The sequence below is a fragment of the Phoenix dactylifera genome, chromosome 8 (assembly GCF_009389715.1).
Source record: "Phoenix dactylifera cultivar Barhee BC4 chromosome 8, palm_55x_up_171113_PBpolish2nd_filt_p, whole genome shotgun sequence".
Classification (NCBI taxonomy): Eukaryota; Viridiplantae; Streptophyta; class Magnoliopsida; order Arecales; family Arecaceae; genus Phoenix; species Phoenix dactylifera.
The window spans coordinates 6,393,182-6,419,320 of record NC_052399.1 but is presented as its reverse complement, the minus strand read 5'-3'; the positions used below and the strand labels follow the sequence as shown (position 1 = coordinate 6,419,320).

Sequence of the window (26,139 nt, the reverse complement as noted above, 5' to 3'; positions counted from 1 at the left end):
TGTCTGCATATTTTAATTTGCAGAATGATGGCCCATTCTAGCTCCTTATGTTGACCTATTGTTCGCCTTAATTTTATGGTGGTGTTATATGATTTCTTTACTTATTCCAAATCACATGATACCAAAGGGACCAATCAATTCTAAAACCTCTTTTCACCTGCTTCAAAGGCATATATTTGAATGGTCAGTTCTTTGTTGGAGATTCTAACTATTAGAACAAACATTGTGGACTGCAGAGCACTCTTAAGGTTCAACATCGTCCCAACGTCTACATCAGACATTTATCAGAACTGGGCAATGACCAAACAATGACCAAAAAAACAAGCAACAACCATTCTATGGAAATTGAATCCAACTCAACAAGGTCCAAAGTACTTGTCTGTATTGTAGGAAAGGATGTTTTGTGGAGCAAAGTTCGCCGGACCGACCGTACCGGCATACCGGTGAGCACCGGCACCGGTACGGTTCCGGTTCGGTACTGGCTTGGAACCGATACCGAACCAGAGCTGCGCGCACGGACATCAAAAAAAAAAAGCAAAAAAAAAAAACAATGCATTCGCACACGTCCGCGGACGCGTCAAATGCCACTGCGGAGAATCGCGCGCGGGCGCGCATTCTCCGCCGCGCGTCCGCACGCAATTCCCAAAAAAAAAAAATCACCGCGTCCGTAGCATGGACGCGTTAAATGCCACAGAGTGGTTTTAAATGCCACTCTATGGCATTAAGAGGCCCACGCGGGCTCCAGACGCGCGGGCGCTCTTCCCCGCATGCCCACGCTGGGGAAATTATGCTTGGACCGGTGCGAACCGGGCGCGCGAGAAAATTGTGCTTGGACCGATGCAAACCAGCCCAGTTCGCACCGGTACAAGTACGGAACCAATCGATTCCGACCCAGTTTGGGTCGGAACCGTTTTTATACGCTGTACCGTACCGGTGCCTGTCGGCACCGGTTCGGTACAGGCTGAACCGACTGGAACCCAGTTCCGGTCGGTTCAACATACCTTGTTGTGGAGTATGCTTCTTGTTTACCTTTTCGAGTTATTTTTTTTATCTTCCTCATCTTTCATGACAGTGGGAGAATATCAATTAATGGAAATGAGAGCAGATGCAAAAGCAGGAAAGTGATAGTCTTAAATTTATGGTATGAAAACACCTAAAGAACATTATACTATAATATAATAATGTAAAGATACTGAAAATTACTAAATCACAGCAATTTGCCAGCACCTCCCTTCCTCATTCCTTATCACTGACAACTAGCTGCAAGTTCTCTATTCATGGCAACCTGCACATACCATCATTTTGCCCATAAAAAACTTCCAGACATGGGCAATCAACCAATAAGAGTAAGCAATTTGGTGTTTCTGGTTGATCAGCCTGTCTCCTATTACCAAATATTGTAATATGTAGGTCAGCTTGAAGAGCAAATTCTATACTCCAGTCATTAACAAAATCTGGCATAAATAATGAGGCTACCAGTCCTCAATATGCTCGTCCACTCTTGCTTTCTAAATGACATCAGTTTAAGAGATAATTATATAATGGACACCGTGAAATCATCATTCAGAATTTATTCTTCAATATCGTACTTCGAGAGGGCTCATGAGATACGAGCATATCAACCTGGTCATATGTCTAATTAAGTGGAACCCATAATTGTTAGTTGCTCAACTGTCAATTTGAGTAAAAGGGTAAACAGCAAATCCTGAAGATTCACTATGGCATCAAATTACTAGCAACACAATATTTCCCCATTTTGCACGCCTGACTACCAAAGAAACAATGACAACATGTTGCAATGCATCCATAACATGAGTTGAACTACTTCAGAGTGATCAACTTCATTTGCGTTGCTTGCGAGTCGCCACTAACTACTTTATTAAATAAATATGAAGAAATTTTTGCATGATGATTCTGGGGTCTGCATGCACCACCTCCTCATATTTGCAACCGTCTCCCAGAATTAAATGCCACCACTTTGCCACATATAGGCTCAAATAAGGCCATGTTCCGTAATAAATCTACTGAAACATCATGCCTAAGCTCCATTGCACAACCTTTTTCCACATAGCCTCATGTTACAACATGCTTCTGGCTTATTAATGGACATTTTCTATCATCAGCCTAAAGTATGAAAAGAATAACTAAATTACTTTTTACCTATGGAAATTTAAAAGTGCACAACACACAACGGAAACATCTAGCATAGACAGAGAAAAATATAAATTTCAAAAGTTTTCCAAGTAACAACTCCCCAAGATGACATCACATTTCACCGACTGAAAACAAGTTTTGACTTCATGAATTTTCTTCAACTATAAATCTATATTGATGTAAATACAATACATAATCAAGAATGGGACTTTGCAGTTTAATTTGGCTTTTCGCTTCCATTTTGTGCTTCAAGTTGACTGCAGTTTCCTAGCAAACATTGTCTACTTTTACACTTCCCAATCTAGGGGAACCTTGAAAAGCCGCTCCCTTGTTGCACAACCTTAAACCTCTAGAACAAAGGAGCTAGGCCCCCCAACCAAACAACTAGCATTCTAGGTTTAATGCCAAACCCACTCTTGTCGCTAGTTGCGTTCACCAGGTTTATGCCATGTGACTTAAGGCTGACAACAGATTGAGGACTAGTAACAGAATTTTCTCAAATTCCAACTAATAATCACTCAGAAAGCCAGATATAGATAGCATAAGACTTTTCAGTAAAGACAAGATAAAGCTGTAGAAATGTTTAATATTTTAATGACTTCCTTTAGTAATTTTTTCTCATGTCTGAATAAATATTTTGAAGTGATTTTTATCATATAGTGGTAATTTTACCGCTAAAAAATATACTAGAAGAAAATTTCATAAAACAAGAGTAGTTTTCTAGATAGACAGCCATAATGGGACCTAGTTGATGAAAGCAAGCCCAAATCAATGACATAAAAGAAAATAATATCATCATTCTGCATGTGATGCTCAGGTCCTATCTGTGAATATTTAATATAAAAAAGGAATAACTTCCACAGCTCCCCTTAAAGTACATACCTCTAAGCGCATACATAGCAAAACCTGGAAAGCTACAAGTGGAATTTTCATTATATGGCCTCCTATGTCTTGCAGACCACATAATCTATCCTGGTCATGATCCTCGATCGAAGGAAGCACAAGGCCACTATTCCAGTCACGATATCTAATTGCTGTGGAGGATGAGCTTGCTTCTCCATGATGAGGCTGTCTATGAATCATTGGATTAGACCACTTTGTGCAAACGAGAAAAGCAAAGCACTCTGCAATTCTGTACAGGGGGCTATGTCAAAGAGTTGCACCGGACCCAATAAAGAAACAATAAATGTATAGGAAAGCAAATGAATGCTACCCAAAATTTACAAATAGATCCCACCAGCCCAAAGCACCTACGTCACCTGCAGTGCATTATAATTAAAAAATAAATTTCCTGCTTCATAAATTTTGAGCCAATGGAGCAATCTACTTTATACCCTATACAGCTTCCACAAATCATTAAATCAGTAAAGCAACAATTGATGCTTGATTATAATAATCATATCATGGAGATTATCAGCAGCCAAGTCGATCTGGTTATGGTTGCAATTGCATCCTGGTGATGTCATTATGGTTTTCAAGTTTCAACAACAAAATTTTTGGTGAGCCGATATCTGCATTAGTCTAATGGGGTGTTGTATGACCTATAGATGTTTGGGTTAGCAAGCCGCTCATGAAGAGGGCTTTGCTGGTGCACTAGAACTAGTGAATAATTACAAGTTCCATGAGACATGAAAGAGTGGATCTTATCGTGCCTACCATACTTTACTGGTCTTCATTACCATAGTCTTTCCGACTCAATTTTGGATAAAATGAAGAAACCAAAGCACTAGGATGATCACAGGACTGGAAAGCTGGGGAGCATAGGCATCACCAATCAAGAACAAAATTAAATCTGTCACGAGATTTGATGACTCATTTCTGTTCCAGCAACGTGTCAAGTTCAAGATGGGCAATTTCTAGCGGACATGCACTAATTATAATGGCCAGCTTCAGTCCACTTGCCATCAATGAGCTCCAGGCTGTCACTGCATCACTGTGAGGCTTGTTTAGCTTCAGAAGGTCATCATCGCAGTGGACTTGGTCATTAATCCAATAAATTTTAGAAGTATTCCTCCTTGCAGCACTAGCACAATACCTTCATGTGGAGATGTTGGGGAGGTGACTAATTTTCAGCACGACATCGATGGGTCAAACAGTCAAAGAATCAAAACTTAGCTATGGTTGGGGGAAGATGAGCAGGGTTCCCCTCCCCTCTTTTTTCTCCAATCATCATTACTAATCACCATGGGGAAAGCTGGCACCGACAGTCATCTTGAATGGAACATCCTTGGAAGAGACCAATAACGAACATTATAGTGGAGCAACGGTGAGAAGAGCAGGTGGTAATGACAAGGCGGTTGGAAACGACAAGGATCATGCAGCGCACCACTAGGTGGAGGTCATGCGGAGAGCAGGGAACAGGCAGAGGGGCGGGTGGTGGTTCTCTACCACGTTGCCTTCTCTGACCTCGATGTCAACCATCGCAAGGCCACAATTACAACCTTCCAGCACCCCTCTCTATACAGTTTGGCCCATTGATTCAATGGTTCTAACGAAAGGTCACTTGCCCGATCAACATTATCGAGATTGGACAATCAAATATTTTGTGCTATTATTTTATTAATAATAAATGATAATTCTAGTGGACTGAGCTTAGGTATTGTGTCTCAATGAATGTGCTCAGATTGGGTAACTTATAAATTGGTTTAGGCTGTGGGCCGGGCCAAAGCCCGCCTTGGCCGAATAATTTCAGTCCTATGCAAGCCTGAAGGGACATTAAATCAAATGGACCAGGTCTGAACCTAAGGCAGGCCAACCAAAGCCCGATCCATTAGCATCTCAAACGAAACACAATAGCAGGATAACTAGTCATTTTTTTCCGCAAGTTGACTCCATTATAAAGGAGACGCATGAGAAAGGGCCACAAGTAAATGAATATTTTCAAAGTTCTTGAAAATACAACATATCAAAGTTATGATTCGAAATTGAAAATGCTTAGTAGTAGGAGAAATATTAATTAAAGCATCCAAATTAGTTGCATGTCATACAATGTCCAAAACTGCAGTGAAGATAAAAAATTTACCACTTAGCTTAAGAAGTGTGAATGTTGTAGCAGCTATCAGGAACACCATGGAGATTGCAACCCAAAAGTGCTGAGAGACAGAGTGTTGATTGATCAGCTTCAGAAAGTATACAAACAGCAAGTGATGCAGCATAAATATACTAGCATCATAAACATTCTATAACTGAAAGTTAGTATGTATCAGTAGCATATTAAGTTTAAAAGTTAAGTTGAGATATGATTGTCCAAGAAAACATTATTCTTAGTCATGGAGAACAAATCTATCATATGCGGGGAAAAAAAATCAGTAGTGTATGTGGTTTAAACAGCACAATTTTCTTCAATTGAAAATTGTATCCATTAAAAATTTGTCAGATATCCATTGCTAGGGATAAATTTATATGAAGTTTATACATTTCCACAAGAACCATATTTTCCTAGGGATTTTTTTTGAAAATATTTAGACTTAATACTATGCCACGGAAAGTATGGATAGGAATCACATGATGGTAAATAAAGTAATTCCATATGGCATTAAGTATATCGCATGTCAAAGAAACTCTAACAACTCTCATATTTGTGTTGAAGTATTTCAACAGTAACTTGTTTCAGATGCAGTGAATGTTGATATTCAAATCCTAAATGCATATTATTTACTGTTAACATGTGGTTGGCTGAGATGAAAGGACTGGCACAGGTGTAAATATGAAAGACAGTTCATGTAATTGGTTTTATAAAAAAAAAAAAGTTGAACAACAACCGCAAGATTTGAGGAGTTATGCATACGTATAACTGCCCCAGTCAATACCATTCTAGCCTAGAAACTAGAATCTGGATGTTTCAACTTTTAAAGGAGGAACTGCATATGCCTAGCCAAAATTGGTACGATTAGGCTGGTTCCAGCTGAGTCCGGGCAACTGGGAAAATTCTAACTGCTTCAGGTTAACACGTGCTAAAAGGGAATGTTCACTTTTCATAAAGTAACTTTTTAAAATATTCTTGAGAATGGACTGATTCAATTTGTCTCCTTAGATTACTGTGCCATGGAGTTGACGGCAGTTACATACATCAAACCTTGCTATCTTCTCTCTTCATCTAGACTCTTTCCAAGTATATAGCAATTTCAGAGAGGCCCTTCGCAGTCTTGTGAGCATAAACCACAAAGCATAAGGTAATTTTACCACATACCAGTTGGACATCCAGGTTTTAAATCAGGTTCTTTCTTGCTGAAAGTTGCCTTGGCTAGGAATTTTACACCAATGCTAAGAATCGACATCAAGTTGGCAGAAAATCATACAAAAATCTACTCAATCCTTCCATCAAGTCTTCTCTACTTTAAGCTTTCTCCTCTTTGGACTCCGTTTGCATGAGAAAAGGCTTGAATTATGAAGATGATGATGATGATAATGATGATGACGAGCTTAAGACTTTAAAGAGAAGAGATTACAGAATATAGGAGAAAACAGGAGGAGAAAAATGACAGGCATTTCAGAGATCTTCACTTTTGGGGGGTAAGTTATCAATCACAATTCCAGATATATGGAGTACATCAACAGAGAAATCAATATATGATATCATAATGCATTTTTTCTAGAATGATATTCTTCATGGACTATTGCTTAAATCACAAGTATAAAGTTCTGCAAAATCAAAATAAGCATCTTATAAGTTGTATGCACATTGCAAATTTCAAATTTTCTTTTTGTTCCAGAAATGCTTTTCTCATGTCAAAGATGATGATTTTTCAACTTGAATAATGAATTTCAAAAGGGACTTTTCTCCCATACTGGAGTACACATGGAATCAACAAATTGTTAGTCTACATAAAAGAAGTATTTTCTCACCTTTTTCTATGTCCATATGTACTCTAACAAAAATATGCATAAATTATAAATTAATTAGTATTTATTAAACAAAATTGCAATTTAAGAAATAGTAATCCTCAATTAATACGTTTTGAGAGTCATTTGATTTTCCAATCTATACCAGATAACGTTGCATAAATTTCACCTAATTAAGTTTGTTCTGCTATGCTCAGATCCAACTCGCAACGTGTTGGCAAGTACATAGCCACCAGAAGTGCCAACCTAGGTTGACATCAAGCTCGGTATCAATGTTTAATCAAATTAATTCTAAAGCAAATATAGGAGTCATGTAGTACTGTTTAAGAGTCAAGAAAACCACTTTTCATATCCAGGGGTTTATTTTACAATAAAATAAAGAGGCAGATAACTTCTCTAATCAAAAGGAGCAAAATAATTGAATCGAACATACTTGTGAATTGACATGCATTTGTGAATTACACCAATAGAACATCTACTTCATCATAATTTCTTGGTTTTTAAATATAATAGATACAGAAAAGATATTTGGAAGTAGAACATTAACTACAAAAGGACAAGACATGGCCATGAAATGCATCACATGCATACTGATAGCTTATCCTTTCAAAGTTGTTAGCATAATATAATGTATAAGCAATGCTAAGATGACCTTGTGCATTTGGTTGGGCTTATTTGTTCAAAAGCAATGGAATTGATTTACAGCAACTTTAGGTTTTTTCACAATTTTCAGTGTTAAAGTATGTATAAATGAAAATAATGCTCTGTATTTTTAAGATTAAATCACAGTGTAAAGATCTCCTTAAAAGAGCTTACTTTTTAATTTATTGCAGGGATAGATTAGTCTGTATATGGCTTGCTTCGTTAAATTAGGTAACATGGTGATATGAGAGTCATGATTTAGTGACTCTAGTCATCTATATTATTTTTCATCCCTTGTCATTTTCAATCTTCACATTAAATTCTTATGCGCTCATCAAAATTTGTCATATGTTCGATCTAACTTATGTTAATCTCTGAATCGACCCTTCAATGAAATAGGGCAACCATCCATTCCCTTGGAGACAAATATAACGGATTGAGATACTAACTGCACCAAAATCTAGGAGACGAACAATGATGCATCTTCTTTGCTAGAGAGTTTTGGATAGGTGCAAGTTAGCAAACCAATAGAAAAACAGAGGATCACGATGCATGAATGCTAAGAAAATAGGGAAATAGGGAAAAACAAAGCAAACTTAATAAAGACAGTCAAGAACATCAAAACAAGGAATGAGTAAATGAAGATATGCAATGGTAAAGAACGATGCAGCTAGCAAGAAAGAGAGACCAAAGGGAAATGCCTTCATCATCTGATTGTTTGCACTTTATCTTGCAGGATCAACCACGCAATAACAATGTTTAGGACATTGTTATGCTGGCATTAAAAGACAAAATGATCATGATGGAATGCATGTATAGCAAAAATGAAAAGGTCCCCTTCCTTTCCCATCTTAGCTCCCATATCCTTCTGCCACACGTTAATAAAAACAAAATATGTAACAAAAAAATGGGAAAAGTGGGAAATGACAAAATGGCTTGTAGTGTTCACAGAAATGGAGCATCATGACTAGGTCCAGTCTAGCTGCATAGAAATGGAAATGCTAACTGGCATGGAATCGCAACATCATAAAATCCTTTTCTTCATTAGATTTTAGATCTCCTGAAAACATGAGTTTAGACTTTAGAGCATGCCATACGTTATGAAGTATTTGAATCCAAAATAAACAAAATGTCATATGTTATGAAGTATTTGAATCAAGGAATGCAGAACCATCCCGAACCGGACGGTTCCGTCCGTTACGAACCGTACCGATGGCCTACCGATATATTTCCGGCTTTGAAACCGGTTCGCGACCAGAGCCGGAAAAGACAGAGAAAGAAAGATCGAGCAGAGGGAGGGAGAAGGAGCGCCAAGCGTCCGCAGCACTCCTCCCTCCCTCCCCCGCTCGCTCGCTCTCTCTTCGTCTTCTCCGGCTCTAGGTAGTGTTCTCTTGGTATAGGCCCCGTTCCAAACTGGACTGAGCGCCGACTAGTACGGCACCCAGTACTAGTTCAGAAATCCTTGATTTGAATCCAAAATAAACTTAGGTTAAGACCAGAGAAAGGTTTTCAAACTGCTTTTTAGCCCCTAATAGGCTCCATGACACCTAAAATTCTATATTTTAGAATCTGTAAAAAGAACTATGGAGCATCAGGAATTTCTAGCTGCCTTAGCTACTTAGATGCTTATAAACCAAGCCTAATCAATTATACAATTAAATCATGTCAGCTCAAGGCCAAGAATTTAAACCAAGAACAAATCACAAGTATGATTAAGAAGATGCATACTTTAAAATCACAGCCCGTGTTAAAATTTTATTGAGAAGAACATTTTGCAAGCTTATGTACGAGCCAATTGAACATATTTGTCATGCTCGAGCGAATACTAAATATTATCTAATATACGTTGCTGTTATAATAAAAGCACTGAAAGAAGCGAAGAAACAATAATAAAATGAGTAAGGCAAGATCATGGCATCGACAAAATCTATATAAAAAGATATTATCATGACAAGTTTATCTATGTCAACAACCAACAAAGTTAACGTACAGGAAGTGTCTCCCATATAGCTTCGTCACTCATGCCTTCCTCATCTCCTGGCATTAAGGCCCTACACATTCTGTATATAGGGTAAAGGACAATTCCAGAACAAGAAGAAAATCAATTAATTTCAGTCCAATAAAGAAAATCAACTAATAACTGTAAAAGTGCCAACTAAATTAATGCTGAAAAGAATTAGCATCTCTTGTTTGAGTGCAAGAATGGGTTTAGGATCTAAAATTAGGACAGCTTTTTTTGCTGGAGTGACTGCTTTTAAAGGGCTGATTCCTTGCAGGATTGTTATGACATGGGATACTCTTCATTTGTTTTAAATCAAGGTTTTTAGCTTACTAGTATCATTTTCATATTGATTATTTCCTATTTAAGTTTCATAGCAGATGTAGTCAGTCCTAAGATACTCTCTATAAGCAAAACCCCAACTGCGAACCATCTAGTTTCTCAAAGATAGCATCCATCTCTTAACCTCATGAGTCAATTTTAAATCAGGCTCAAAATGTATTGGATATGTGCAGACACTGGTATATACATATCCATGACCATTTTATTCAGCAGATATGGATACCAGACAGAGACAGCTGTTAAGACTTATGGCAATTTTGAAATTGACAATGAACAAACTTTGAGTCTAAACCTAAAGATGTTAAGATATAACCACATTAATTGATGTGAAGTGTTGATATTCTGGTTATTTTGCTAGGTAACTTCTCTCTCTCTTATTCATCGTGTGTATGCATGCAGAAGTTGAGCTGCCAATAGGTCGGGCAAGTCAACAATTTTAACAATATTAGTCTTCATTCATCATGTGTGTGCATGCAGAAGATGTTTTACCAATGGATTGAGCCAGGTCAACAACATATACCAACAAGATTAATCTTGGGCATGATCTGTACCCACAATCTTCTTTTCCTTTTTTGCTGTAAGGTAGGCAGTTACATGGGACACTCAAACACAATCAACCCTGTCTGTAGCTACATTGTGTACCAGGTCTGGTGGGTCCAACCAATTATTTAATCAAAGCCAAATGCCCAAACTCCTCCTTCATAACGCAAACCAATTATTCATACCAGAAATTTCATATCCAATCTAACCTGACCCTTTGAGTCAACATGACTATCCTAAAACTCAAAAATTGAAAGAGGAAGAGAAGTAAGATGCAACACATAAGGAAATGACAAGGGAATGAACTTAAAAAATATATCTTCTGAAGAAAATACAGCAAATAAAATTATAGAAAACAAGAGTTTCTATCAAAACCCAATTCATGTCAAGTTTGGCCAGCAAAAGCCATCTAGTCTTCTCCATGTTCAGGTCACCATCACAAATTCACAACTCATTGTCAGTGCTGTAGCTGTAGGTCATCAACAAGCGTTCATTGGAGAATCACATGTGGTACGTTAAGGGGCAGAGGGCTCAGTGATGGCAAAAGAGAGTTTTTCAGGAGCTGAAGGATGACATCACAGAACCATACATAAAGATATGCAATGCAGAGCCAAGAGATTCTAGAAATCAGATTGTCAGATACTAGGATAAAAATACTTTATTTATTATATAGTAGGCCCCTAAGCATTACCAAATCTAGGGAAATAACCCTCAATAAAACGAGTGAAGTGAGGCTTTCAAAGCCGGACGAAACGACTACTTTCTTTTAGGCGCCCCTATAACCACTCGACCGACTCCAAAGGCTTTCACACTTGTTAAAAATCCTTGGCTAACAATGCAATTCTCAAGACCCATAACTAGTCAAAATCCTAACCTAAGAGGCCAAGGCGATGAAGCTTATATATTACATTTTTGGGCGTGTTAACAACCTCTAGTTGGTAGTACCAATTGTCACAAGCCAAAACAAGTCGAAGCTTTAACCTCTCCTCTCCACAACCTATCCCACGTAAATTTTGGGTCAAGCTGTCTGACATGATTCCTATGCTAATTGTTCTGCATGATCCAAACCCAGCCCACAATGAGATGAGCCAAACATTGACACCCTTACATGCAAGTATTTACATGTGCATGCTTTCTGAGGCAGTGGACTAGGTCCCTCACTATTCAACAACCACAAGTGCTAGGAATTCTAGGATTCCCTCACTATTCAACAACCACAAGTGCTAGGAATTCTAGGATGAATGTTAGCATGAAGGCCTTGGCAACAAGTTGACACTTAGTTGCAAAATTCTACCCTTTTGTGGATCCTTAATTAGATTTATGCTCCATAACCAATGCGACATTGGTGGGATGATTTAGCATCTCTGATGAATGGGCCAAAATGAAGCAAAGCTTAAAATGCAAATAACAGATGAATATACATGTAGGTTTCCCATCAAGCTGGAATTATTTACCTGAAATTGTCAACAAGAATGATTACTTCAAAGGCCAAAAGGGGAATAAAAACAATCTTCAAGTTAATAGCCGGATCCGTGTGAGCTGCATATAACACCTTTATTAAAAAATGAGATAAAGGTAAAAGAATGAAAATTAACTTTGAAAAGTTAATGATTAATGCATGTTTTGAAATGGAATATATATGGTTTAATATGCTGAATGCTACTATTGTCTAGTTTATCACATGTTTATATCACTTACTGCTGATGTTCTGGAGGTAAATACAAAGAAGGAGCTCAAATGCAATTAACAATGGTGTCGCAACGATAGAATGGCAAGGTGCCCACTGTACAGTAAGAGGAAGACTGCTTTTATTAGTGCATGATACAAGTTTATCAGCTAATTGCACTTCAGAACAGTAATCCATCTTCCAGCAAGAACTTGTTAGCAAACCATACATGACGATCATAAGGTAGTGATGGAGCAGGTAAGGAGAACCTTCCACGCGCAACACCAGCATGAAACAACCAAAGAGGGACAAAAACTATCCTGCATACTTAAAGAGAGAGAGAGATTTGGGGATTAACATCCATAAAAACTACATTCTGCACTTCTCTGAAACAAAAGGATGTCAAATAAATTCAAGAACTAACAGCACATTGAAACTCAAACAAGAATAAGAAACAATAAATCTCAAGATGTTCTGGTCAATAAATGTTGAAAGCGGTGATGGAGGTAGTAAGATGAAAATGCTACTGAATAATTCATGACTATGTCTACATAGCATTTTTAGAATGAAGTGATGCTTATATGCCTATGACTATGATACAGATATAAGAATGATTTGAAGTGAAAGATATCTATGTACCCAACACTATCACAGGATAAGGAACTTCAACTAAATACCAGAAAACCTAATAGATGTAAAGCCTTGGAACACTAGGAAAAGTCCCCATTTACAATAAATTCACTCTGTGATTCTTCTTCTTCATCTAATATTTTAGAAAGAGATACCAACAATAAATGACCAAGTGTGGTTCTCCCAATTATGAGTATAGCATGACTTATTATTTAGGTTAAACCCTAATTTCTCTTTGTTGCACCTCCTATCTATCCTCTTCCTCCCATCGTCCTTTCTCCTTTAATTTTTCTCCTTCTCCTCCTCCTCCTCCTCCCTTATCCTCTTCCACCTCCACCTGCCCCTTTGTGTTCGCCCTCTTCCTCCTCCACAATGTCTAGCTATCCATACTTCCCTGAAGACCTTTATTGTTGGCCTGTTGCCCTACATCGACCCTCGCCATTGCCCTCGATTGACCTTCTATATTGTTAGATGACAGAAAAAATGAATACCATAATAAAGTCATGCAGAAACCCTTTAGATGATTAAGGTATAAATATCAGTCCATCAAAAAACAAAGTGCATATATATATAATGTAAGTTTAAAAAAAAAAAATCGGATGCAGATCCAACAAATAATGATGGCCACGAGATATCCCGAAGCAATGTAATTATCTTGACTTTCAATACAAAATATAATGGAGAGATATGACAACGTTCCAAAAAAAAATTAATGGGCTTTGGGAGTGAAGATCTAATTTTTAAGTAATATAGCTAATTGTGTTGGTTAAAATTTTGGGACATGCACATCTGTGTAGTCTTGGGCAATGAAGGGATTGCAATCCTTGAATGTATATACATGGATAAATAACAAAACGCAAGAAATGAGTAGACTGAACAAAAATGGCAAAAGAACTTATAATTCGCAAGGAAAAAAAATCAAATTAGAACTAATAAGCATAACTAATGAGTACACAGAATAAAATATGAGCAGAAGAATGTCAGTAAAACAGAAAGGGGAACTACAACATCATGACTTAAACTGTGGTGGGGGAAATAGGACGGCGGAACAATGAATTCGTTCCTCAATAAGAACTAATAGCATGCCAATATCGCAAGTACTACACCCAAGAAACAGATACTGCAAGGCCTGCAGCTATAAATTCCTTCATATACTAAGTATGACCTAACAAACACTAAAGCACTCTATCCTAAACCTAAAATTCCTGTACAACCAACACCAGACTGAACGCAAAGAACCCAACTCCGAGACATCCAATCCAACTGACCTATCACTAAATTGAGGGCTTACAGAGCACATGGTACTCATCAGAGACAATATTCGCAAACAAGAAACCAACTCCTATCATCCCCCCCCCCCCCCCGGCAACCGTCCTTTATCGGCGAATTCCTAACCCGAGTCTTCTTTCAAGAATACTAGCAATTCAAAATCACAACTTCTCCAAGAATTAAAATAATTTGTCCTCCAAAATCAACCAAAACAAAAGCTAACTACGAACAATTAGAAACGAACTAAGAAGGGAGGACAAGGGAAGAGAGGACGGCGAACCGACCACCAAGAATAGGAGATGCGACCGTCGATCTTGAGGGCGAGGAAAAGAGTGAAACAGAAGAGCAGCCCGTGCGCCGCCACCGCCTGCGCCGATTTCCCCACCCTCGCCCATGTCATCGCCTTCCGGCGTTCCATCGCCTCCAACCCCCTCCTCTCGCTCTCCACCACCGCGCTTTCTCTCCTTCCTTCTCTCTCCTCTCTCTCTCTCTCTCTCTCTCTCTCTATCTTTCTATCGGGCAAAAGGCGGTTCGCGGAACGGCCGTGAGGAAGCGATCCTTCTTCTCGGCTCCGTACGGTAATTCGGGCGACGGGATTTTTTTTTATATATGTTGAAGCTTATCTGAGAGAGAGGTATTGCTTCAGCTTTCACGCCAACGGCGGGCAACAGCTAGCTTTTGAGTTGGGGCCAGCTGTGGGGTCCAGTGATCCCGCCGAGCGTTTCGTGGCGGCATCTCGGAAGAAGTACCCCACGAGGCGGATGATAGCATTTGGCTGCTGCTCCGCAGATACCATCGAGCCTTGTATCGGCTGCGTGGTTATTAACAGCAATATGCGGCGTTTCTTTTGACGCGGACTGCTGCTCCCGCAGTTTTGCCAGCGGGGGTTTTGACAGATCTCGGCCGTCGGAGTGGTTCGCGTCCGAGAGAAGGCGGCGGAGAGGCGGACATGATGTGGAGGGGTATTTTGGGAATGCTACAAAAAATAGATAATTCAATTATTTTACAATTAATTAGATATACGTTTAATTTATTTTTTTAATAATTTATCAGATCAAAGTAGGTTTTCTTACCAGATTTTTTGTGGAATCAGCTTGAATTTAGTTATATTTGTTATAACAGGAATATAAAAAAGGTTAGTTATTTGGCTTGTTTTGATTCTCTTTCTTGTTGGATTTGTATTTTCATCTTATGCATACTTTTCGTAACTCTATTCGTTGTCATGTCAATTTCAAAATTCTAAATAATTCTTAGTAATTCTAAGATTTTGATCATTTTTCAATCTATAAAATAGTAATATGTATTTACATTTGTTTTTAAAATAGCTTGATTTTTTTCAAAGTCAATCATTTACTTCGCATATCATGTTCTTTTCCTCATCATAGATTTGATATTAATTATCCATTTTACTATAGATTTGATATATATAAAGGACTATTGTGGTAAGAGTCCTTTCAAATTTCGAAAGTATTAATCACTGGCCTAAAAAGACTCAAATATGATTTTTAATCAATTTTGGATGCAGGTTTGAAACTTGCTCATTTTATAGATCCGATACATTTATAGTCTTTGCCACACAATCAGCAACATGGAAAATACTAAATCAAGTACCGAATCTTAGTCATGTTTGATGCTCATAGAGTGATAGATACGCTAACAAGGATGACAACCTAATTGTATAATATCCTAAAGAGTTGTTGCATCTGGTATAGACCAAGCAAGGTACACTTAAAAAGTTGAAACCCCATTTGTACATGTCCATATTGGCTTCTATATTTAGTAGTTCTTTTCTCATTTGCTAATTCAAATGAGATGTAATTTTTATATCTTTTTTGTCTTGGAAGCATATTATGATTTTTTTCGCTTCCTCTTATAATGAAGGAAATGATAACAGAAATGTTGATGTTGGAGAAATGGGCAAACAAGGTAACAATGAGGTATGGTGACTTTTTATTATCTCTATGCACTTGCTTCTCCCTCTTAGTCTTGTTTTACCCCACTTCACATACAAGATGGGACCAAAATAGCCAAACAAATACCTAATAAACATCAAAAACCAAGCCAAGACTTTTTTTTTTCTTGTTTTATTACATATATATTCTTGCAAATATAACATATTATATTTTTATCTTCCAAAAATTATCATATATATTCCTCAAATATCTTGTTTTGCATGAATTCCTTGGACAGCGAACGAGATGAAAATAATATATGGTGACTCTCTATTATCTCCATGCACTTGCTTTTTTATTATCTAGCTTCTCATCTTGCTATTTTAGCCCACTTCACATACAAAATAGGACTAAAATAGTATAGCAAATATCTAATAAGCATCAAAAACCAGCCTAAGACTTTTTCCTTTTGGATTTATTGCATATATGTTCTTGCAAATATAGCTTGTTACATATTTACCTTCCAAAAAGTACTATATATCTCTCTCAAAATCATCTTGTTTTTGCACGGATTCCTTTTCATTAAATTTTTTATCAACAATATTAATAAATAATTATTTAAATAAAAAATTATTATTTTTTATATTTAATATCCAAACAGATTATATAAAAACATAGTTCTTTTTAATACAAACCATTTTTGTGGGAATATTAAGCTAGAAAAATAATATCGAGTGAAATTGAAATAGTTATTCATTAGTGCCGCCAATAAAAAATCTAGCAGGAGGAGTATCCATGTAAAACAAGATGATCTGAGTGTGCATATACAAAAGGTAATTTTTCAAAAATAAATATGCAGCAAGCCATTATTTGCAAGAATATACAAGCTAAAACAAATCTTTTTCTTTTTATTTTTTAGACTATTTTTGGATAATGGGTGCATTATTAAAAATTGAGTTTGTGTTTATGTTTAGGTATGGGAATATATAGATAGATCTGTCTCGAGCCTAATTTACTTGATGTTTATATTTAAATAGATAAAATAGATATGTTATTTATATGCATTTGAAAAAAAATAACTGTATCGGAATATATAGGTAGGTGGTGTAAATAAAATACAATATGTTTACACATAAATAAAAGAAAAAACAAAGGATGTTTACACATAAATAATCTTGACATTCTAATTTTATAGAGTTATCATGGATTATTTATGACCTAAGTGCAAAAGTTGCATGAAAAATGAATAATTTGATTAATTGGTTAATTGGTTAGTTGATTATTTGGTCAAGCATCCAATGATCCTCCGATTGAATTCTAATTTTCTCGGATTCATAATTCTTACGAGCCTTAGTTTCATTCAATCTATATCGCATCATTTCGATATCTATCCTCTCTTGACATGGCGCATTATTTTTTTTACATGCACTTATCACTAAGATGTGAGGCTCCTGTAAAAGTTAAGATGGTTTCATTCAAATGATATGCCGAAGATTAACACACATGCAACTAATAGATATTGTGCGCATAATGTCCTCTTTTTGCAACACATCAATCTTATTAGACATGGGCTTCATGTGTTTGGTTTGCCAAGAAGATGATGTTGATACCAACCTAAAGTAAGAGACGCATCACAAAATTTTGTAGACATGATAACCGGCACTTGGGAATCCGAGAATACGGCATTCGCACCACCACTCATCCCGCCCTCACGGATAGGCCGATAGGGGCTGGATCTTTCGCATGGAAGAATAATTCATCTTCCTTCATCCAAATCCACCGTTGGATTGCTTATCTTCGCTTTGCGATCTGTGCACGGACGATCCAACGGCTCTATAGCAAAAAAAAAGATCAATCATTCTTTTGGGCGAAAGATACACCCTGAACCCGGCTCCCGCTGCCTCTTGTAACGTTTCTCAAAGCCCCTGCGCATTGAACGCGTTACGGTAAAGAATTCGTGAAGGGGGAGGGAAGAGGAGGCGATGGTCGTTGCCTTCCCATGTCGACGGATTTGGTCTCCGAAGGCCGGAATCTCTCGATCCCCTCTCAGCGTCTCCACCTTCTCCTTCACCTCTTTCACCTTCCGCGAGATTAGGGGAAGAGGAGGTAGAGATCGCGGAATTCCAAGATCTTCGTTGCAAGACTCCCCTTCGCCTTCCTTGGGCGAGCCTGCCGAAAAGAAGTCCAATTCCAGGCTCCCCTTTGATATCGGTGGATTGGATGGGGATGGCTTCGTCCGAGAGGGGAGCGAGGCCAAGGCCTCGTCGACGGGGGCGGAGATTTTTGCTCCCCTTAGCCGGAGGCCGATGTTTAGGCTGAGGTCGAAGTCTTTCCGCCGGCGTCCTTTGTGGAAGCGGATCTTCTTTGCTTCGAAGAAGGTTAGGAGCATCATCTTGCTCAACGTCCTCGCCGTCATCTACGGTACTTTTTCTTCTCATTAGTGTCTTTTCCTTTCTTTATTTTGTTTTATGTGATTGATTGACTAAATAAATTGCCGATACACTTGAGCTGAAGCCAAATTAGTATCTTACCCATGCTCGATAATGCCAATTTGGATGCCAGTTAGGATTCTAAGAGTGATCATGGTTGTTCTGAACAAAATTGAACTGCTATGTATCTAGTGTAAATGATTGGTAAAAATTTGATGCATGAGAAAATTCTTTTTGGGTAGGGTTCTGCGTTTGGTACGGAAGAGAATTTATTAATCTATACGAAGGAAAGGTTTGATAAGGAGCATGACTGAAAACTAGCAGGCAGTTTGTATATTGGACTTGCTGTAGTCTATGATATTATTATGGAGTGTTCATGCTGGACACCGATATTAAACCTAGGATTGTACGGATTGTGTGAGGGGGATGAGGTCAAAAATATGAACATCTAAACATGCAAGCTTGTGTCGCAAAAGGCTCAAATACAAAGAGAAGAAATAACTGAATTTAATATTAATGTTCAATGGCATTGTACAACAATAAACTATTGTATGATAAAGAAATGGGACGAGTATTTAACCTTGGAGGATTTCTCATCATGTGGAATCAAGGTTTTTGGTATCGAAGCAGTTGCAGCCTGTCAAGAGACAAAACAAGACCTTTGACACAAAAAAAGAGAAAAATTCTGCAACCTTCACAAAGTTATTCTATGATGTAATAGAAATGTCAGCAAGTTGCCTCAACACAATTTTGTATTATTCTAGCACTGGCCATCAAGTTGTGCATACCACATATATTATGCTCCATGCAGCCTGGCTTCTTGACATGCCGACCAATATTCTGGACATATGCTAAGAAGCCTCTAAAAGAACCATTTGAAGCAGTCAACCTTGAAAATCTAGGAAAAACTGGAGAAATCTCAAGACATTTTGATAACTAGATAAATACAATCTATGAGTAATTAACTGTATCATGCAGCCTGGCTTCTTGCACCTTTCAAACTATGATATCTCTGAGTCATTAATGGCATCCTAAGATTAGTTTGACATAAATCTGAAGTTACTCGTTAGTATTGATGATGCTTATTTGTCCATGCTGGACAAAATTAAATTGCATGCCTGCTTGCAAAGATACATCTATATAGGTGTACATAGGGAATGCAAGAATCTATGTTATGATCCATAATATAATATCGTTCTATTTAATTGATCACTGCCACCACTACAATCCTGCAACTCCCCCCCCCCCCCCCCCAAAAAAAAAAAAAACGAAGAAAAGAAAATAAAGAGTGCTGGATTGTGGGTTTTATTGTAGTTTTGCTGCTCTTGATCCTAACTAGCCAACAATTTTATCTAAACTTACAATCATATGGTGGCACATAGGGTATTTAGCTGTTGATCATAATGGTGTATGCTTCTTTTCTAATGTATCTTTTTCCTATTCTACCTCATCAAGATAAGAGGAGAAATAGTCGATTTTCATAAGGTAGGTTGGTTTAATACTTTGAAAGCAGTTAGTAAAAAGATGAAGAAACTAAATGAAGGAATATGATCTTTGTGGCTATCCTTACCCAACCTTAATTAGAAAATTGGGGAACGAACTAGCACCACCACCATGTTTTCGCTATCAGAATTTGCCCTATTGCTATGATCATCATCCTTGTTTTTGTCATCATCATTGTCATTGTCAGGATACTGACCACTATGACCAGTATTGCCTCTGTTTCATCATAATTTATTTAATTACTGTTAAAGCTGACTGATCATTAACCAAGCATAGATAGTTCTACCTTGACTAGTGCTACTTTCGCTTAGATGCTCTTCATTGATGTAAGTTATATACTTATTATTCTTCACATCTAATACTAGTTTCTTTGCCATTGTATTCTCTAAATGAGCAAGTTTTCGTCCTAGGAGATGGCAATTACTTCAAAGGCTTTATACTTTATAGTGTACACTTCTTGTCTTTCTTTGTTGTGTTCGAGCTTGCTGTTTTCTAGATGAATTTAGGGTCTCAAGAGTGATTTTTTTTTTTTAACTTTTTCGATGGAACCTTGAGATGCAAGTGGTGGATTGACTGCTTTTTCTTATTAGAACAACTATCTGGCCTAATAAACAGAATTACGTTTTTCATATCCAATGAACACATAATTATACCAGGTTAGCATGTATGTAAACTATACATGTACAAACCACTTGCAGAATCATGCAAGAAAGTCATAGATGAATGGGAGCATAGTAGATGTGCTATAATCAACAGACAAACAACAATTCTGTGCTAACTAGTATTCTTCCATCCTTGTCAAACTTAAGGCAGATTAAACAGTAAGAGTTTGGACTATAAATGTAAGACCACCATGCAAGAACCATAGATTTGTCAATAGGAAAAAAGAAAAGTTTGGAAGGTTAGACATTAGTTAAGTAAAGAGCTCTGTGGCCTTATTAGTATTAGAAATGATCCGTATCACACTGCACTATGTTACATACCTTGCCGTAAGATTATTGGCATGATACATGAGTTTGTATCATCTGCTAGCCAATTATTGACCAGAAGAGATTTGTACCTTGCCATAAGCAGATTATAGCTTCTTATTATTCACTCCAATTGTGGCTTTTGCTTGTTTGCTGATTAGTTAATTAATTAATCAACTAACTAATTATTTATTTTAATCGTGTCATCTGCATCAGAATCTCTAGCACCTGCGCAGCTCTAGGTGTCCTCTCAACAAAATCTATATCATTCAAACTACATATACCTGTTAAGTGGGTTGAGTAGTGACTACCATATGTTCATATACCATGTATGACTATAACATGTGTGGGCTTATGGCACCTTCTAAGAGTATTGGTTGGGTTAGATTCTACTATCAGCGGGTTGTTGCATCACCACATTTTTTGAAGACCTGTTCTCAAACTTCATACTGCAAAGCGTACCTCGATCAAACATATTTATAGGTTATTTGTACATTACCTGAGTTTTTTTTTTTTTTGGAGGGTGGGTGGTATACTTTTCCTGAGAATTCTTGGGCAGTATGTTAGCTGCGACATTTTGACATGACTGTTTACTGTAAAATTACTTATTTGACTTGTATCACTAATTAGTCTCAGGTTATTTAGAAATTGTAACAACATCAGAATGCCAAGCTTATATGGAGTAATTTCTTTTAACTTCTCTCTAAAACATCATATTCTTTTATTACCATATTTTAATTACAATGATAGTTTCCTACAATAATGTTATAGAATATAAGTGTTTTATTTAATTCTACTCTATGTAACCATTAAAATAAAGTGACATATAAATTGTAATAGCAATGCCTTAGGGAAAGCTTAAGTGATATTTATGTCTCACTTCTTGCTCTTCTTTCTACCCTTTCAGCCAGCGATATTCCTGTTTTGAAAGAAGTTGAAGTGGTTATGGAGCCTTCGTTGTTTACCATGGTGCGGTTTGTTCTTTCAGCCATTCCTTTCCTACCATTTGTATTACAGGCGCGTGGGGATAGCAACATTCGCTCTGCAGGAATAGAATTAGGTCTCTGGGTAAGCTTAGGCTACCTGAGTCAGGCCCTTGGATTACTCACATCAGATGCAGGACGTGCATCCTTCATTTCTGCCTTTACAGTAAGACCCTCCCCCCATCGCTCAACCCCATCCAAATAATCTCTTCCCAGCATATAATGTTATTTGGAAGAATGAGAATTGTTAACCAAAATTCTAAATAAGCTCCATCATGTTGAGCAGGTAATTGTTGTGCCTTTAATTGATGGCATGTTTGGTGCAACAGTGCCAGCCTTTATCTGGTCTGGAGCATTTGCGTCTCTTGTTGGAGTTGCTATGCTAGAGTGTGGTGGTTCTCCTCCTTGTGTAAGTATCACCTCTTTTGTTTTCCTATGGCATTAATCTGTCAGTGTATTGCTTTATCCACGGTGATGAAATAGTTTACTAAATGCTAATCACCATAGTATCCCATATGGCATGATCTATATGACTTGTTTTGTGAAGTGTGTTTTCTTTCTTTCTTTCTTTCTTTTAAACCAATGCATCATATTTTGCAATTATCATATGCTAGTGCGTTTAATGCATGTTAATACACCAAGACACCCATTAGTCTCCAAACATGATTTGATACAAAATAAAGGGGTAGAATAAGGTATTTATTATGTCAGAGCAAACATCTTAGTTACTCTGGTTAGAATGGTATAACCCCACTGCCCTGCCCCGACACAAGAAAAAGAATAAAAATACATGTATGTGCCAAATAATTTTTTGGAGTTGCCTGGTGTAATCATCTTACTCTCTGCATCATTGTGACTGTATGTGAAGATTGGTGATGCTTTGAACATCTTGAGTGCGGTGTTCTTCGGGATCCATATGCTTAGAACTGAACAAATTTCAAGAAGTACAAAAAAAGAGAATTTCTTAGAACTTCTCGGCTATGAGGTACATTTTGCTGTTCTTAAGCCTGTATTTTGCACCATCTTGTGTCTTTTCTCAATGGTTTGCATCCCGATGTAAAAAATCTCCATCTCTCAAAATAATCTCTTTTGTTCAGGTCTGTGTCATGGCTTTGTCATCAGTGATGTGGTTTTTGGTTAGAAATATCTTTGGCAATGTGCATGATCTGAACTTAGGATCCTGTGCTTGGTCAATGTTGTGGGATTACATAATTTCATTTCCTTGGATACCAGCAATATACACAGGCATATTTTCAACTGGTTTATGCTTATGGGCAGAGGTGAATTTATCTTTATTATTATTATTATTATTTTGTTATTTCCTTCAAGTTTCATGTTAAATTTTTCTTATAATAGTGATTTACATGGAAATAAAAACCCAAATGCATATGCTTCTGCAGTTGGATGCCATGGGTGATGTTTCAGCAACTGAAGCTGCGATTATTTATGGTTTGGAACCAGTATGGGGTGCAGCCTTCGCATGGTTTTTACTTGGTGAAAGGTGGGGTACCACTGGATGGATTGGAGCTGCTCTTGTGTTATGTAAGAAGACATCTATCTACCAGCTTCTATCTATAATCAATCTTTCTTCTTCTTGCTTAGTGGCACCTTATTCACTGCAGTGAGCTAAATAATGTCAACTTCTTTGTATTAGCACTCAAATCTGGCAAAAGAATTAAGTAAAATATTTTTATTTGTAAAAAGACAACTACAACTTAATGCTAAATTAATTCTGTTGATTTTATACATTTGAATATTTCTCTTAAGTATTCTGGTAAGAATATGGTTATACTTTTGGAAGCTTTCTTATAGGAAGCTGGAGTGCATAAATTACAAGAACCTACTCATCTTGGAAATGGTTTTAATGAAATACAAAACCAAAATACCTTCTACTCCATAATGAAAAGCTAAAGCTGGTCTGTGATTCTTGTGGAAAAAATTGTCTGCAACAAAATATTTGGGGCCAAATTCTTGCTATAAGACATTTCTGTAGGAAAAAACTAAAGTTATGGTTGATTGGTGGGACATGGAGGTCCAGAGATGTTGGAAAATGGACAAGGACGCATTTCTTCTAGTATTCTGAGATCATTATAACTCCTTAAATGTTTAGCCCATTTCATCTTTTTTTAATATATCCTTACTTTTCTCAAATCTAACATCCTTTTCCCTTGCTTTCTTGTCCATGTTGCTTTGACTGCCTTGATTTAACCTTATTCCTCTATAGGTGGTAGCTTAACAGTCCAGATCCTTGGATCAACCACTGGAAAATCAAGGAAGGTTGAAGATAGCAGTAATTCCAATCACTTGGGAGCCTCAGACAAGCAAAATAATTTGTCTTTCTCAGCTGTTCTCATCAACTCCAGAAAGAACGTAGCAGATCCTTTCCAGAAGTAAGTGGCATCTCTACAGCCATCATCCAGGGCCAGAGCATGCATTTGTGAATTGGTTTCCTTTGCATGCAGACACAACAACTTTGCTAGCATTCTGATCCTATTGATATATCTTTTGTGAAGCAGGCAGGACAAACTATGATACAGGATACTTTAGCTTTATGGCAAATCTAAATTACAGAGGCTTCAAAGTCAGCTGAAGAATATAAGCTAGCTACCCTGTGCATCAATTTTTCAGCTGAGCATCTTGAAAGAAGCCTCTGAGCAAGTCAACCTAGTGTCTATGCAAGTAGATTTCTCCGCGCTGAAATCCACAGCATTTCAATCTCAAGCATAAGGGGCAAAGTCTCTCTGCAAGTAAACCTGATTTATATGCAAGAATGAAATTGGCATTCAGTGCGGGCAAATGAAAGCTGAAACTTTGAGATACAGTGGAGCAAGAATGACATGCTTTAGGCCCGTTTTGGACTAATCTAACTCTCAGGAATGCAGGTCTTTTCGATGAGGATGCATAACTTCTTTGGAAGGCTTGGATCCCTAAGCAGGAGCCTCACTTATAAATTCAATGTATCTGAGTATACAACTGGCTGACAAGATTGGATATTTGCTTGAAAGTGAAATATTTCAGATATACAGGTGTAAGCAACCATATCTATGAGTCAGGTTAAAAAGGGGGATATTAATTTAAATACATTTTTGGAATCTCTTGTTAATCTGAGAGGTGCATACTGTATAGCATGGTTCTACTCCTTGCTGAAACAAGTTTCTGCTGAAACTTTATTCCCTGAACCAAATGATGTCCGTTATTTGAGCACAGTGGTTCTTTTGAAGAGAGGCTGCTGACAGGAGGAGCAAGCAACGAGGGCTCGGGAATGTTCACCTTTCTGCGACGCACGCTTCCCTTTTGAAGAGATGCACGCCAAGGGGCTCGCCTGGCCGTTCCAACGTCATGCCATCAGTCTCCTGAAATTATTTTGACATCATTTCTTTTTACTTATATTTCTCTAATTATAGGCATTATAAGATAGTATTAATTTCGCTGCCTAACAAAAATTGATGCACTCTGTTTTCTGTAAATCGTTGCCTCCTCGGAAAACAAGTTTTAAAAACCTTTCCTATATAGATTTTGTTTTACTATGGCATGGCAGATTTAAAAAAAGAAATTTCAACTCCCTGGTTTTTACGAGTGTGTTAAAAATGTAAATTATAAATTTTTGTTTTCTCATAAACATTATGATTTTTTGATGACTGGAATTGCTTCTGTATCGATTACTGGATTCTGATACCGTGAAGGCGGAGCAACTCCTATATAAACATGTTCCGGGAATCAGTCTTTTGTTTGTCGTACAAATATTCTGGGAAAAAGTCTTAAGGTGGATCCCTCATTCTCATTCTTTGCCAGCATTATTGGCTAAGTTGATCATAAGAAGTCTGTCTTTAAGAAAGTGTTCCTTTAGTTTTTTATTGGGATGTTGATGGGTATCTCTAATTGGCTTAGACCAATTCATCCCTTAGTATCTGGACGTCTCACTAATAAGTAGGCTACGATTTCTACCGAAAAAAAAAGTTGACGACTATGATTTGACGTGTATTATTTACTCTAGATTTCGTATATGTTTAGCTAGCTCAAATCAACTAATGCTTTTAGCTGTCTTGATAAAAAAATGTTGCACAAAAAATAGTACAACCAAAAGAGTATTTGTTTATACGGTGATTTTCTTTTTTCAAAAGCCTTCATCAATTTCTAAGTTTTACCATCAAACCTTGCCAGTTATTTGTATAAATAAACAAATAAATAATAACAACTCGATTATTTTTTAATTTTCTAGGAGTCAATAGCGGAATGGACCCATAAACGTTTTTTTTAAACACACTATAGAAGGAGAGCCA

The 26,139-nt window shown here is 37.3% G+C and overlaps 2 protein-coding genes across 3 annotated transcripts in view; one reads left to right on the top strand and one right to left on the bottom strand.

The window, feature by feature from the left end:
- Nucleotides 1-14,700, bottom strand: part of LOC103721407 — a 30,887-nt gene extending 16,187 nt beyond the window's left edge. The window contains exons 1-8 of the mRNA XM_039128818.1: nt 14,369-14,700; nt 12,415-12,505; nt 12,218-12,302; nt 11,974-12,058; nt 9,629-9,698; nt 5,177-5,246; nt 3,368-3,413; nt 3,037-3,286 (exon numbers count right to left, since the gene is read on the bottom strand). Coding sequence (XP_038984746.1) covers nt 3,037-3,286; nt 3,368-3,413; nt 5,177-5,246; nt 9,629-9,698; nt 11,974-12,058; nt 12,218-12,302; nt 12,415-12,505; nt 14,369-14,502 — 831 coding nt within the window. The 5' untranslated portion in view covers nt 14,503-14,700. The remainder of the gene's footprint in view (nt 1-3,036; nt 3,287-3,367; nt 3,414-5,176; nt 5,247-9,628; nt 9,699-11,973; nt 12,059-12,217; nt 12,303-12,414; nt 12,506-14,368) is intronic.
- Nucleotides 14,701-17,873: 3,173 nt separating this feature from the next.
- LOC103721388 lies at nt 17,874-25,369 on the top strand. Of its 2 annotated transcripts, none has more exons than XM_008811581.3 (8): nt 17,874-18,397; nt 21,784-22,025; nt 22,146-22,268; nt 22,728-22,844; nt 22,957-23,139; nt 23,260-23,401; nt 24,084-24,249; nt 24,373-25,369. In XM_008811581.3, the coding sequence occupies exons 1-8, from the start codon at nt 17,959-17,961 to the stop codon at nt 24,389-24,391; spliced, it is 1,431 nt and encodes a 476-aa protein (XP_008809803.2). In that variant the 5' UTR covers nt 17,874-17,958; the 3' UTR covers nt 24,392-25,369. The 2 variants fall into 2 exon arrangements, with proteins under 2 accessions (XP_008809803.2, XP_008809804.2); XM_008811582.3 differs by having other exon boundaries at nt 17,875-18,397; nt 24,376-25,369.
- The last annotated feature ends 770 nt before the right edge of the window (nt 25,370-26,139 follow it).

What these genes read in the sequence shown, in the direction of transcription:
- LOC103721388 (XM_008811581.3), top strand. Translation starts at nt 17,959, where the DNA reads ATGGTCGTTGCCTTCCCATGTCGACGGATTTGGTCTCCGAAGGCCGGA. An exon ending in CGTCCTCGCCGTCATCTACG is followed by an intron (nt 18,398 to 21,783) that starts GTACTTTTTCTT and finishes CTACCCTTTCAG; the next exon opens with CCAGCGATATTCCTGTTTTG. An exon ending in GTGGTGGTTCTCCTCCTTGT is followed by an intron (nt 22,269 to 22,727) that starts GTAAGTATCACC and finishes CTGTATGTGAAG; the next exon opens with ATTGGTGATGCTTTGAACAT.